The sequence below is a fragment of the Entamoeba dispar genome, genomic scaffold (genome assembly GCF_000209125.1).
Source record: "Entamoeba dispar SAW760 scf_1105229458595 genomic scaffold, whole genome shotgun sequence".
NCBI lineage: Eukaryota > Evosea > Mastigamoebida > Endamoebidae > Entamoeba > Entamoeba dispar.
Window position 1 is genome coordinate 4,493 of NW_001853271.1, and position 13,155 is coordinate 17,647.

The following is a 13,155-nucleotide window of genomic DNA, read 5'->3' on the forward strand; positions in this document are numbered from 1 at the left end:
TGAAGCTCCTTTATTTGAATAATATCCTTTCCCACACTTAACACATACATTCATTCCTTCTCTTTCTGCATATGTTCCATTCTCACATAATGTACATTCTTTACTTCCTTCTCTATTTGAGATTGATCCAATTGGACAAATTTTACATTCTATTGACCTTGTTTCATTTTGATAATATCCTTCACTACACAAATCACATTTAATACTTCTTTCAAATTGAGAATATGTACCTACAGGACATTCTTTACATTGACCCGATCCTTCTTCATCTTGGTATTCTCCTTCACAACATTGTTTACATTCTTTTTGACCTTTTTCATCTTGATACATTCCTTTTGAACAATTATAACATCTATCACTTCCTTTCATTGAAGAAAAAGTACCAGTTGGACATTCTTCACAGTATAATTGCCCTTCTATGTTTTGGTATGTTCCTTCTTCACATAAAAGACATTGGCCATTTACAAAATAAGATCCTTTTGGACAAGGTAAACACTCTTCTGTTGTCTCGTCAAACAATTCTCCTTCTGGGCAGCCTTCATTTTCTTCACTAGAACTACTTGACTCACTTTCAATAATTGTTTCGTAATTAGTTGATTGAACTAAAAAGATAAGATAGAAAAATGCGATGTAATTGATTACTGCTCTTTTCATTTGTTCTTGTAAAAAAACTAAAAGCAAAAAAAAATTTTGAAAAGTTATAAAAATTTTATTATTATTATTTTATAGTTTAAAATCAGTTTTTTTACTATAATTTTTCAAATTTCTTTTCTTATGGAAATTTCTAGAAAAAAGAATTTTTTAGGTTTTTGAATAAAAATAATACAGAAATACTAACCAAAAAATTTTTATTTTTTCTAATAAAAAGTTTAAGAAATAAGTCAAATATAAAAGAACTCTATATTTTTTATCATAATACTTTAATTTTTTCAATAATCTTTCAAAACAATATTTAAAATACTTTTTCTTTCTTTACCTAAAGAAAAACATACACATTTTGAAGAAGAATAAAATTGTTGGTTCTTAATGCTAAAAAATACAAAATATATTTACAGAGAGTAATCAAAAAAAATCTTTACAATATTAAAAAACTTGATAACCATTATGATATAAATATGAAAAGATAAAATCAGTACTGATAGAATCAAATCTCATCACTACACAAAAACAAAAATACTCATAAAATAACAAAATTAAATGAAAAGAAAATAATGATTAAAGTATTCTAAAGGTATTCCTCTTATAAACGTTTTCAAAGAAAACAAGAAACAGAAAAAAGAGGGACGTTAATTGGTTTGGGTATCTAATAATAAGCTACGATATTGTTGATAAAAGTCAGATGTAGAAATTCCAAATAATTGTAATGAACGATATAACCCATTAACTTTAGCCTTTTTCTCACAATCTTTTAATACAACTTCTTGGTCTATTCCTTTATCTGAAGCAGATCCAATATTTTCATGAATAACACCAGTTTTTGTATTCTTTACAGAGACTTTAACAGAGACACAACACTCCCACTGTCCATCAATTTCTTCCATCTAAAGTTATAAGAATTTTAAACAAAATTAATGACTAATGAAAAATAAAATGTATAAAAAACAAACGTAATCAATATTTGTCATATTAAATATAATTTCATAATTCTCACCATGAAAAGCTTTACTCATAATTGACCTTAACTTGTTTTGTTCATCAACAATACTTTGTACATTAACATCAGTTGTTTTAAACTTATCCATTAAATTTTTTACTCTTAACTCTTCACTACTAATCCTTTCTGGGTCAATAATAATTCCTTCTTTTTGACTTTCATTCTTTTTAATCTCTTTTTCTCCTTGAGTAAATTTTCCTTCACTCTTACGCACTCTTGAAACAATGTCAATGACTTGGCTCTGACTAAACTCAGACAATTCACTTTGAGTAAATCGTTTTGGTTTTCTTTCTTCATTACTTTTCATAGACTATTATTGAGTTTTATTATTTTAAACCTTTCACTTTTCCTTTTCATTAATACAAAAATTTAAATTAAAATTTATCAAATGAGAAGTAAATTAAAAACGCTTAGAAGCATTTTCTGTGGACAATAGCTGGTCCTGATTCATCATATTCTTCTTTGGTAATCCACATATTTTGGAATGTAGAAAGTGATGCAAGAATTGATCCTCCAATCCAAACTGAATATTTTCTTTCTGGTGGGGCAATAACCTTAATCTTCATTGTTGGTGGTGCTAATTGAATCATTTCCTTTTCAAGTCTGGTGTTAATACCTGGATACATTGATGTTCCTCCTGAAAGAACAATATTTCCATAAAGATCCTTTCTAATATCAACATCACATTTCATAATTGAATTGTAGGTAGTTTCATGAATACCATTACATTCCATACCAAGGAATGATGGTTGGAAGAGTGCTTCTGGGCATCTGAATCTTTCATTTCCAACTGTGATAACTTGTCCATCTGGAAGTTCATAGCTCTTTTCAAGTTCACTGCTTGATGCTGCTTTTTGCATTTCTTCATTGAAATCTTCTGCAACATAGCAAAGTTTTTCTTTAATATCTCTAACAATTTCTCTTTCTGCAGTAGTGGTGAATGCATATCCTCTTTCAGTTAAGATTTTCATAAGATAATCAGTAAGATCACGTCCTGCAAGATCAAGTCTAAGAATAGCATGTGGAAGTGAGAATCCTTCATAAATTGGAACAGTATGTGAAACTCCATCACCTGAATCCATAACAATACCAGTTGTTCTACCTGATGCATATAATGAAAGAACTGCTTGAATTCCAACATACATAGCTGGGGTGTTGAATGTTTCAAACATAATTTGAGTCATCTTTTCTCTATTAGCTTTTGGATTCATTGGTGCTTCAGTTAAAAGAACTGGATGTTCTTCTGGAGCAACTCTGAGTTCATTATAGAAAGTATGATGCCAAATCTTTTCCATATCATCCCAATTGTTGACAATACCATGTTCAATTGGATATTTAAGAGTAAGAATACCTCTCTTTGATTGTGCTTCATCTCCAACATATGCATCTTTTTGACCCATACCAGCCATAACTGAAACATGTCTTGGTCTACCAACAATGGATGGGAATACAGCTCTTGGAGCATCATCACCAGCAAATCCAGCTTTACACATTCCAGATCCATTATCTACAACAAGTGCTTGAACTTCTTCGTCTCCCATGTTTATTTAATGACTATTTCAGTTTGATGTGATCTTTAAATACCTGGTTTTTGGAGTTCACTCTTTATTAAACTCCAAAGTTCTCCCTTTTTTTATATTTTTTTCACCTCCTTTTTTAGGATCTTTTAATTGTTAATTCTATTAAATCAAGATTTTGTCTCGTTTTTTGTTTTTTTTTTCAAAAATAAGTTTTTACAACAGTTAGAAATTCATCATTCAAAATAAATTTTTAGAAGTTTAGTTTTTGAAAGTGTATATTATTATAATAAAATGATATATATATCAAAAAAAACCAATATCATTCAATTATTTAATTAGAACCAATCAGAGTACCATTGGATTGTACCATCTGCACCAGTAGAGTAAATCCATGGTAAGAATGGATGGAATGCAATGTCAGTTCCTCCTAACTGACCCTTTTTTTCATGACCACCAAGTTTAACAATTGGAATTAGTATTGGATCAACAGTGACATCACTTGAAGCAGCCCCATGCATTACTTGAATTTCAGCGTCATCACCAATAGTTGCAAATAATGGTAAGATTTTATGAACATCAACAGCTCGTACTGCAGCTGTGTGAAGTCTTAAAACTTTAAATGGATCTAATCCAGCTTGAAGATCATACCAAATGCATTTCTTATCGAATGAACAAGCAATAAGGTGATCTCCACATGGATGGAATACAATATCAGTAATACTTTTAGATGGAACATTTAATCTTTTTTGAGTAACTCCTTTCTGTAAATCAATGATAACAATTTTAGATAAAGTAGCAATAGCAATCATTGGCTTTAATGGATGGAAAACACAACTTTGAATAAATCCTTTTAAATTCTTTGCAGGGTTTTGTGATCGTTTAGTTGGGAGATGGTGAATAACACAATAACTATTTGAAGAAGTTCCAAATACACATGCTAAATATGATCCTTTATGATGTAATGACAACCTTTTAACAAGATGTGGATGGTGAATAGCTAAAATGATACCCTCTTGTTTTAATTCATCATTTGGAGTAATAAACGAAGTTTTGTTTTCAAACACTTCAACCTTAACACTGTCTAATTCATAAATAGAATAATCAGTATCAACATCTCTAATATCCAATTTCATTCCATAAACAAATTCTCCTACAGCAATAAATAATACATCATCTTTTCCCCATTGAATGTCTCTAATAGCTTCAGGGAAATTAATTCTTTTAACTTCCATTCCAGTAAGAGCTTCTGTAATAAGTATTGAACCATCATCTCCTCCAGAAGCAACATATTCTCCACTTGGATCAACAACAATACACCTCATAACTTCTTTAACTTTAACAACTCCATTTCTATTTGAAGGGAATGGTCGTAATTCTTCTAATGGTGGAAGAATTAATTCTTTCAATGGATCTCTATGCTCAGGAACTTTAACAAGTCTTCTTGGTGCAACGTAAAGTTGAAGACATCTAGAATAAATATCATTGAGAAGATTAGAGTATTGTGGAATATCCATTAAACGATCATAGTTTGTGTTATTTTCATTCTTATATTCTGGAGCAGGATGATATGATGCTGAATTACCTGGTAATTTAACTGGTGGAAGAGGAAGGTGATATTTTTTTTTATGAACTCCAGCACCCCAAATATCCTTCACACGTGCCTTTTTTGTAACTTTTTGTGGAAGGGTGATAAATTGTTTACGTAATTTGGCAGCCAATTTCTTAATAAGAATATGTTCTTTTTGTGATGGAATAAATCTTTGTTTAGGTGGGGTATAATCATTTAATGGAATCATCCAATCATCATATGCATATGACACTGCTGGAAAATCTTGTTCTAATTGAGCATCACTCTTGTTAGAAATAATTGCATTAACTAATCTAATATCATCAGCATTTAATACTGTAGCATTTCCATATTCATCATAAACTGTTTTATAATAATTAGGGTCATCTGTCATAGCAAGGAATTGGTCAATAGAATCTAACTTTCCTTGTGTTGGTTTAGGCAAAGGCTTTCCTGAATGGTCATATCCTTGATGTTCTAACTCATTATACCACTCCAATGGAATATTTCCTAAGGTATCAATTGACTCTTCATCTGAAGTGTTTATATCATCATTCTCATTATCATAAATATCACGAACAGACATCTTCTTTTTATTTTATTTTAGGGTTTTTATTTTACAGTTTTTTTATATTTTAATCAAATAACACAAAATATAATCAATTGTTCATTCAACACTTTCTTTAATTTGTTTTGTTATATATGAAATAAAAAACTCTCTCCAGTTATTATGTTCTAAGTCGTTTAAGTATGGAAGAACTTTTTTCATTAACGAGTCTTTAATAACAATTTCTTTACATCCCTCTTTATAAATAACTTGTTTTAATACAGGAAACAGACAAGCCAACATTGCTTTGTAAGTTCTGTATTTCTTTCCATCAATTATAATATTAATATTTCCTTCATTTTTATTTAGTCTATGTAAGTCTTGCCATTGAATAAAAGGAATACAATACATTTTTACTAGTTCTTCTCCTCCTTTTTTTTCAATACCAACTTTTATTTTTTCTTTCTCAATTTTGTCAGGTATATTATTAATTAATTCACTTAGCAATATACTAATTTGTTGTTCAAGAATTACGTTATTTCCAAAGTAAGTTGTTCCAGAAATTATCATAGAGATTAATGGTATTACAACACTTTTCTTTAAATTCACTTTTGTGATTAATATTTTTTTATTAATCAAGTCTTTAAAGATTGGTAACGTTTTAACTAAAAACAGTTCATAATAAATATTTCCATCTATACACATAATTGTGAAAACATCAGTATCATATATAAGACTCATTAAAAAATATATAGTTTGTGAGAATTTAGGAACTTCTTCACTTGAAAGGATTGAATCTCCAATTATCAAGTCATCAGTTAATGAGATTAGATCTCTATTTTTATCTGTAATATCAACATTTGTTCTCATGCCAAATACTATTTCAGTAAATAAGTCTATAAGTATGTGTTTATTTCCTTGGCAGAATACATGTACATACCCATCACTATATATTACTTTCCTAATTATTTCATAAGAAATTTCATTTACAACACTAAATTGTTTGTATATCCATTCAGTCCCATTAAAAATTGATATTGCATTTTTTAATTTTCCTAAGTTAATAATTTTTCTTTCAGTAACTTCATTTTCAATAACTTCTTCGTCAATATCTAAGACTGCAATACATCCATTAATATTAATTAAAATATCAGATGATGTTTTAACAGAACTATTTACTAATTTTACAAAAGGAGCAAAGTTTGTAAGTTTTGCTTGGTACAAAATTTTATTATTTAGATTGTCTGGTTGTTGTGACAATAGAATAAGAGTATCATTAAATATACAATAATTCCATTCATTCATTAATATATCTATTGGTTCTATAACACTAAGATCATTTTGTAAATCCCAACGAAGAATTATCGTTTTATTTATTCTATTTATAATGTATAGTTTATTGTCTGAAAATTGTGTTTTTTCAATAACAAAATGTTCCCAATCATATTTGTTTGGTAATTTTTTTTGTATAACTGATGTAAATTTTTTGTTTTTAAAGAGTCCACATGATATTGTTTCTTTATAAATCCAAAAGCCATACACTACCCCATCTTTTTTAAATAAGTGATAATCACAATCAACTCCATTATAATGTTCAATACACCCATTCAATGAATAATTTATTGGTCTTTTTTTAAGAAGTTTTGCAATATGTGGTTGTATATTTAATAATTCGCTAGCAATAATTCCATCTTTATTTGTAGTTTCAGTATCAACTCCTTTTGAAATGAGATATCTCACCGCTTGTTCATTTCCTTTATTTGCAACATAATGTAATAAAGTATCTGAACCATTAAAACTATTTACTTTTGAAGAGTCTAATTCAATAACCATTTTAAATAAACTAAAGTTTGTTAAGATTAAAGTAAATAATGATTCATTAAATGAAGATCCTAATTCAATAGCCTTTTTAATAACTTCAAAGTTCGTAGTATCTGTAATTGTAATTACAGTATCTTTCAAATCTCTGATTTGACAACCATTCATAAATTCTGTTAATAGTTGAGTAGTTCCAAATGTAAGAATACTTTCACTTATCATTTTTATACTTGGCTTATTTAATTCAACAATCTCAGGTAATGAACAAATATAAGAAAATAATGAAATTTGATTGGCAATAACACAATTCTTCAATATTTTATCGAAAGGAAGAGAAAATGAAGATTTTATTTTTTTATCATTTAAGTAGATTTGATATAATTCTTCAAACAATTTAATGTCTCCAATTAGTCCTATAATTTCGAGTACTTTAGAAAGTAATTCTTTATCTGGTAGTTTTTTTATGAGATCAAATAAGATGACCTTTTTATTCAATGTGATTTCCCCAAGTAATAAGTAATAGACAAGACAGTATAAATTTCTATTTTTTTTATTATTGTTTATAAATTGATGTCCAGTTGTATTACCTAATATAAGTTGGTATCCATCTATATCACCTACTTGACACGCAGCAGTTAAACAACTTTCTTTTTTTGCATAAGATTTAGACCTATCACATCTCCTTAAAAGTTCTATCATAAAATCGGTATTATGGGAATAAATAATCGCTGCAAAATCTGTTTCAAAGTCATTTGGTAAAAGCTGAAATAAAGGTAATGGAAGTCCTATCAAACCAGAATGTTCAGGTATTTGAATATATAATGGAGTAGTAGTACCATAGTCATAAAGATAAGGAAAAATTCCATCATTAATATCAAGTATACTTGGTAAGAAATTATCATATTCTACTATTAATTTTGTATCAAGAAAATCAATTTTTATTTGAAAAATACCATTAATATAAACTTCAATTGATTTTCCATCTAGTTTTATTCCTAGTGCTGTATTTTGATGAATTGGTTGAATTATTTCTTCTGAGGAATAAAACGAAATAATTCCATTACTCATTATAGTTATTGTATTGTTATTGTTTTTTCCATTAATGTGTAATAGAAATGAACACCCTTTAAGAGGAACAAATTCTATCACTGTTGGTTTATTAACTAAAAGTGTTTTTGTAGAAAATGTTTTGCCTTCTTCAAAATAAAAGTGGTTGTTAACTCGAGGTGCAGTAAATAATGCTTCGTAGTGAAATAAGTCTGGATTTGAATCAGTTTTTTCTTTACAAAAAAGTTCAACAAGATTAGTATGACCATTATGAAGTAATATCCTTCTTAATTCACTCTCTTTTACACAACTATTTACCATAAGTACTTCTTTTATACCAAAAATTGCTCCTGCAACTTGACATTCCACAGTATTGGCTTCAAGTAAGTCTGTTTTTTTCATTTTACGTATTACATTTTGATTATTTTGGAAAATATATTCTTTCACTGACATCTCTTCTTATTTAAGATATATCTTTGATTTATGAGATGATCAAAACTCAAAAATTCCAGATTGAACTTAAACTGAAAACAATCCTTTTTCTGTATTGACGAAACAATAAACTTAAAACAAGAAACAAAGAGTGAAGAATGACTCAGTGAATTTTTAGTTGGTCCCTGTTTTTTTGGGATTTTCCCCAATAATTAGAAATTATTATTAATAACAATTTATTCTTTATAAAACTATTAAAAATTTTATTATTAAATAAGTTAATAAATAATGACAAATTAAAAAAAAAAAAATAAAAAAATTATAAAAAAAATTAATAATAAAGAAATATAAACAAAATGGGAGATGTCTCGAAATTTGAATATGATGATTTGTCTTTCTTTGGAAAAGATCTAAAATACACTTTAGATATTCAGTTATATAATACAAAAGGAAACGGAGACCAAACAATATCTTATAATGATGAAATGAATTTAATAGCTCAAATTGATCAACTTACAAACATCGAAGAACAACCTATTAATTGGGAAATATTAAGTAATCAAAAAGAAATGATTGATGGTGCTTTGAGAATTATTGAAGATAAGCTATTCAATACCTCTTCTTCTAATTCTCAGTTTAATAAATTTTTATGGGGTTTATTAAATTCTCATCCATCATTCCTTAAATTTAAAGAAGCGTTGACAAGCGTTATTGGACCAATTGCCTTTGAATATACAATAGAGTTATGGAAAACTCTTCTCTACCTTGGACGTCTGTAATTGTATTATTTATGTTATATATCCCATTTTAGTTGAATAAAAAGAACTGAAAAAAGTATTAGTCAATATGAATATAGGTGCACCACTTAAAATTTTTCATGAAAGTAAAGGTACAATAGTTACTATTGAGGTAAAAACAGGAGAGACGTACCGTGGTAGAATGGTTGAAACAGAAGATAATATGAATTGTCAGTTAAGAGTTTGTCTATTTTTTTCATTTTTTATGACAATAAAATAATTTATTTATATAGGATGTAACTATTACTGCAAAAGATGGAAGCCAATCTAGGACTGAGTACATTTTTATTAGAGGTAATCAAGTTCGTTTTGTTGTTCTTCCAGAAATGTTTAAAAATTCTCCTTGTTTAAAATCAAGTGAATTAAAAAAACATGTTCAAGCAAAAAAACCAAAGAAAAATAATAAAAAACCTGCTCTTGTTCAATCTTCAAAATAATACTAAAACCTATTTGAATTGATTTTTTATTTACCTTTTAAATAGTATTTTTTAAACACTTAGTAAATAAATTTATAACTTTTTTAGAGTATTTTAAGAAGTTCCTTTTTTTGTTTGTCTGTTAAAATTGTTGGATAATTCACATTTAAATGTAAAACCATATCTCCACGTCTATTTAGTACTAACATCCCTTTACCTTCAAGGATAATATCTTTTCCTTTAAGGTATTGCTCATTCAATACTAGTGAAATATTTTCATTATCAATATTTTCTATCTCTAATTTAATAACTGTCAAATATTCTTCTAAAGAAACGTCAGCTGAACAATGTAAATCACTCCCTATTAAATCAAAAAGTTCATGTTTTTTAACTTGAACAATAAACACTAAATCACCATTTCTATAACCATATTTTTTATTACCTCTATTTTCAAATACTATTCTGGTACCAACCTTTGACCCTTCAGGAACTTTTACTTGAACAGTATCTATTTCATAACTTTGTTCCCCTAATTCAGACACTATCCGTTTAAATCTAACCTCTTTTTTTGTTCCAAAAAATATTTCTTCGAGTGTTAAGTTTAAATTGAATGTTAAATCTTGAAGTTTTTTTCTTTGAAAACTTGGCCCTCCTGCAAACATTCCAAAACCACCAAACATTTCTTCAAAAAATCTGAATGGGTCTGTCGCATATTCACTTGTTCTGAACACAAACTGATCTCTATTGAAAAATTCAGAATGTGAAGTATTAGAACCTCTTGTAAATGCCTCTTTACCATATCTGTCATACAACACCCGTTTATCTTTGTCTGACAATATCTGATAAGCCTCAGTAATTTCTTTAAATTTTTCTTCTGCTTGTTTATCTCCTGGGTTCTTGTCAGGATGATATTTTAAAGCCTTCTTTCTATATGCTTTCTTTAATTCTTCGTCTGAAGCTGTTTTAGAAACATCAAGAATGGTATAATAATCATCAGACATAACGGATTATCAATTCTTAGTTTTGGTGATTTATTTTTTTATAAAAATGATAAACTTTTCAGACCATTTAAAGGTTTAATTAATAACAAACACAACTTATAATAATACTGTCAAAGAAGAAAAACATAACTCTTTGTGGTGGAAGAAACAAAACATGACCAAAGAACTTATCATTACTACAGAAGGAAATGCTATTTGAATAACCACCAATTTCTTTTACTAAAAGTATTAAAAAATACCAGACCAATAAGAAGCGGACCGTTTTCATATCTTTTTCTAACCAACTACAGGCTCATGAAGAATCTTTAAATTATCACGTGAGATTGAAAAACAAAAAAATCACGAAAGAACTTGAAAACATAATAACTAATCTTAAAACTCAGAAGAATGAAATAAAATATAAAAAAAATAAAAGTAAAGAATTGAAAAATAAAAAAGAAACTAAAAATTTATAATTTTATTAAGAATATGAAATTCACCTTATTTTTGTTTTTAATTGCAACCTCTTTTGCATTTTATGAAGAAGATTTTCTAGACGATTTTGAAGATGACTTGGATGATTATGAAGATTTCTTTGATGATGATGAGGAAGATTTTCTTGATGAAATGGACGATGAAGACGATTTTAATGACTTTGAAGAAGACAAATTAGAAGATCTCAACAATGAAGAAAATGATGAATATGAATTAGAACAAGACGCTGGTGGGGCAGATCCAAATGCTGCTCAACAAGGTGGTGCTGACCAAAGTGCTGGTGGAGCACAAGGAGGAGCTGCTGGTTCATGGTCACAGGAAGCTGAGAGTCAAGGTGGACAATCGCCTAATGCCATTATTGTTTCTGCTCAACGTTTAATCGCTGAAATGCAAGCTACGAGATAAACAAAGTATTGTTTCACAGTTGAGATAAAAACAGTACTACTGATTTAATTATTTTTCAATCTTATATTTTTTTATTAAACCATTATTACTTTACTTAATTATTAAATCATTAACGCACAATCAATTATTTCTTTTTGTCAATATTCATTTCTTTAGATTTTTTAAATTCTTTCTTCATAATAGGTTTCTTGGCTTCTTTCTTTGAATCTTTATTACTTTCTTTTTTTTGTATAGGTTTCTTTTCTTCAGAATGTCTCTTATCCTCATGAATAGGTTTCATATTTTGCTCAGTTTCATGGATAAATTCTTCCATAGTTTTTGTGTAATCGTTATCAATGAAAGGGACCTTTTTCATGTTTAATTTTAATGAGTCATACTTATGTTCAAAGTTTTTCCAATCCTCTGTCATCTTCCACTTCTTTTCATTTTCAAGTGCATATTTCATATTTTACTATATTCTAATGAAAAAAATAATATAATTATAATAATATTAATGATTTTCAAAAAAAAATAAAGAAAGAAGATAAACCCTAAAATGAAGAACTAAATAAAATTGACCTAAATAGTTGTTTCGTTGTCTGAATGAAGGAATACTATATCACTGCCAGATGTACTGATAAAGCTCACAACCCAAATGAAATCTTCAGATCAAGAGTTTTTGCACCAAATTATGTAGTTGCTAAATCTAAATTCTGGATGATGTTAAAGAAACAACACAAAGTCAAGAAGATAAATGCAGAACTTCTTCAATGCCAACCAATTTTTGAAAAGAATCCAACTGTTGTTAAGAATTATCAAATCTTCTTAAGATATGTTTCTGCTGGTGGAATTCATAACATTACTAAACAATACAGAGACGTCACTAGGGTTGGTGCTGTTAGACAAATGTACAACGACCTTGCATCACAATACAGAACAAGACAAGACAAAATTCAATTAATTAGTATTACCACTGTTGGAGATAAAGCTATTAAGAATCCAGTTCTCCATCAATTTGTTGGACACCATGTTAAATTCCCAATGGTACATTGTAAACCAGTTATTGCATCAAAGAGATTTAATCTCCCAATTAAAGCTGGTAAATTGACTACAAAGCTTTGCTAATGAAATTTAATTTGGGCATTTGTTATGTGTTGGTTTGTTTTATTTACTTTTTAATTGTTTTTTTAAAAGAGAAAAAATGTTTTTTTTTTGTTTATAAATCTTAAAGTCATAAGAAATAAAAATAAACGTCTCTTCTTTATTAATAAAAGATGAACTTAAAAATATTAATTAATGAGTAAAATTAAAAAACGTTGTATATTAGAACAATTTTATATGATGTCAGTTGCTATGTATTTGTATGACTTTGATTCATTAAAGTTATTCTGTTGTGTTAATAAAAAATGTGAAGGAGCTACAAGTAACTTAAAAATTAATCCTAATTTTCAAGACTCATTATATTATAGAAGGAAATGTACATTAAAACAAAGAACTA

At 27.9% G+C, this 13,155-nt stretch overlaps 12 protein-coding genes across 12 annotated transcripts in view, besides 11 other annotated features; 5 read left to right on the top strand and 7 right to left on the bottom strand.

Moving 5' to 3' along the window:
* EDI_004370 (uncharacterized protein) overlaps positions 1-654 on the bottom strand; it is a gene marked incomplete at both ends in the record, with an annotated part of 1,436 nt that extends 782 nt beyond the window's left edge. The window contains one exon of the mRNA XM_001734764.1: positions 36-654. Coding sequence (XP_001734816.1) covers positions 36-654 — 619 coding nt within the window. The remainder of the gene's footprint in view (positions 1-35) is intronic.
* Positions 655-679: 25 nt separating this feature from the next.
* Positions 680-759: a sequence feature (AT_rich).
* Positions 760-839: 80 nt separating this feature from the next.
* Positions 840-960: a sequence feature (AT_rich).
* Positions 961-1,286: 326 nt separating this feature from the next.
* On the bottom strand, positions 1,287-1,961 carry EDI_004480 (uncharacterized protein; the record flags this gene model as incomplete). The annotated part of the gene is made up of 2 exons (XM_001734765.1): positions 1,287-1,541; positions 1,608-1,961. The coding sequence occupies 2 exons, from the start codon at positions 1,959-1,961 to the stop codon at positions 1,287-1,289; spliced, it is 609 nt and encodes a 202-aa protein (XP_001734817.1).
* Positions 1,962-2,009: 48 nt separating this feature from the next.
* Positions 2,010-2,039: a sequence feature (AT_rich).
* Positions 2,040-2,064: 25 nt separating this feature from the next.
* EDI_004490 (actin) lies at positions 2,065-3,195 on the bottom strand (the record flags this gene model as incomplete). The annotated part of the gene is made up of 1 exon (XM_001734766.1): positions 2,065-3,195. One exon carries the CDS (start codon positions 3,193-3,195, stop codon positions 2,065-2,067), a length of 1,131 nt encoding a protein of 376 aa, XP_001734818.1.
* Positions 3,196-3,448: 253 nt separating this feature from the next.
* Positions 3,449-3,487: a sequence feature (AT_rich).
* A 22-nt stretch (positions 3,488-3,509) lies between these two features.
* EDI_004500 (ribosome biogenesis protein bop1, putative) lies at positions 3,510-5,327 on the bottom strand (the record flags this gene model as incomplete). The annotated part of the gene is made up of 1 exon (XM_001734767.1): positions 3,510-5,327. The coding sequence occupies one exon, from the start codon at positions 5,325-5,327 to the stop codon at positions 3,510-3,512; it is 1,818 nt and encodes a 605-aa protein (XP_001734819.1).
* Positions 5,328-5,408: 81 nt separating this feature from the next.
* EDI_004510 (uncharacterized protein) lies at positions 5,409-8,606 on the bottom strand (the record flags this gene model as incomplete). Its single annotated transcript, XM_001734768.1, has 1 exon — positions 5,409-8,606. The coding sequence occupies one exon, from the start codon at positions 8,604-8,606 to the stop codon at positions 5,409-5,411; it is 3,198 nt and encodes a 1,065-aa protein (XP_001734820.1).
* Positions 7,639-7,675: a sequence feature (AT_rich).
* A 186-nt stretch (positions 8,607-8,792) lies between the features above and the next one.
* Positions 8,793-8,855: a sequence feature (AT_rich).
* Positions 8,856-8,941: a microsatellite.
* Positions 8,942-9,364, top strand: EDI_004520 (uncharacterized protein; the record flags this gene model as incomplete). Its single annotated transcript, XM_001734769.1, has 1 exon — positions 8,942-9,364. The coding sequence occupies one exon, from the start codon at positions 8,942-8,944 to the stop codon at positions 9,362-9,364; it is 423 nt and encodes a 140-aa protein (XP_001734821.1).
* Positions 9,365-9,431: 67 nt separating this feature from the next.
* Positions 9,432-9,819, top strand: EDI_004530 (small nuclear ribonucleoprotein Sm D3, putative; the record flags this gene model as incomplete). Its single annotated transcript, XM_001734770.1, has 2 exons — positions 9,432-9,563; positions 9,616-9,819. The coding sequence occupies 2 exons, from the start codon at positions 9,432-9,434 to the stop codon at positions 9,817-9,819; spliced, it is 336 nt and encodes a 111-aa protein (XP_001734822.1).
* Positions 9,571-9,614: a sequence feature (AT_rich).
* Positions 9,820-9,902: 83 nt separating the features above from the next.
* EDI_004540 (chaperone protein DNAj, putative) lies at positions 9,903-10,799 on the bottom strand (the record flags this gene model as incomplete). The annotated part of the gene is made up of 1 exon (XM_001734771.1): positions 9,903-10,799. One exon carries the CDS (start codon positions 10,797-10,799, stop codon positions 9,903-9,905), a length of 897 nt encoding a protein of 298 aa, XP_001734823.1.
* A 394-nt stretch (positions 10,800-11,193) lies between these two features.
* Positions 11,194-11,248: a microsatellite.
* A 19-nt stretch (positions 11,249-11,267) lies between these two features.
* Positions 11,268-11,678, top strand: EDI_004550 (uncharacterized protein; the record flags this gene model as incomplete). Its single annotated transcript, XM_001734772.1, has 1 exon — positions 11,268-11,678. One exon carries the CDS (start codon positions 11,268-11,270, stop codon positions 11,676-11,678), a length of 411 nt encoding a protein of 136 aa, XP_001734824.1.
* A 42-nt stretch (positions 11,679-11,720) lies between these two features.
* Positions 11,721-11,757: a sequence feature (AT_rich).
* Positions 11,758-11,802: 45 nt separating this feature from the next.
* EDI_004560 (uncharacterized protein) lies at positions 11,803-12,123 on the bottom strand (the record flags this gene model as incomplete). The annotated part of the gene is made up of 1 exon (XM_001734773.1): positions 11,803-12,123. One exon carries the CDS (start codon positions 12,121-12,123, stop codon positions 11,803-11,805), a length of 321 nt encoding a protein of 106 aa, XP_001734825.1.
* Positions 12,124-12,142: 19 nt separating this feature from the next.
* Positions 12,143-12,193: a sequence feature (AT_rich).
* A 67-nt stretch (positions 12,194-12,260) lies between these two features.
* EDI_004570 (60S ribosomal protein L18A, putative) lies at positions 12,261-12,782 on the top strand (the record flags this gene model as incomplete). The annotated part of the gene is made up of 1 exon (XM_001734774.1): positions 12,261-12,782. One exon carries the CDS (start codon positions 12,261-12,263, stop codon positions 12,780-12,782), a length of 522 nt encoding a protein of 173 aa, XP_001734826.1.
* A 171-nt stretch (positions 12,783-12,953) lies between these two features.
* EDI_004690 (uncharacterized protein) overlaps positions 12,954-13,155 on the top strand; it is a gene marked incomplete at both ends in the record, with an annotated part of 860 nt that continues 658 nt past the window's right edge. The window contains one exon of the mRNA XM_001734775.1: positions 12,954-13,134. Within this exon, the coding sequence (XP_001734827.1) occupies positions 12,954-13,134 (181 nt within the window). The remainder of the gene's footprint in view (positions 13,135-13,155) is intronic.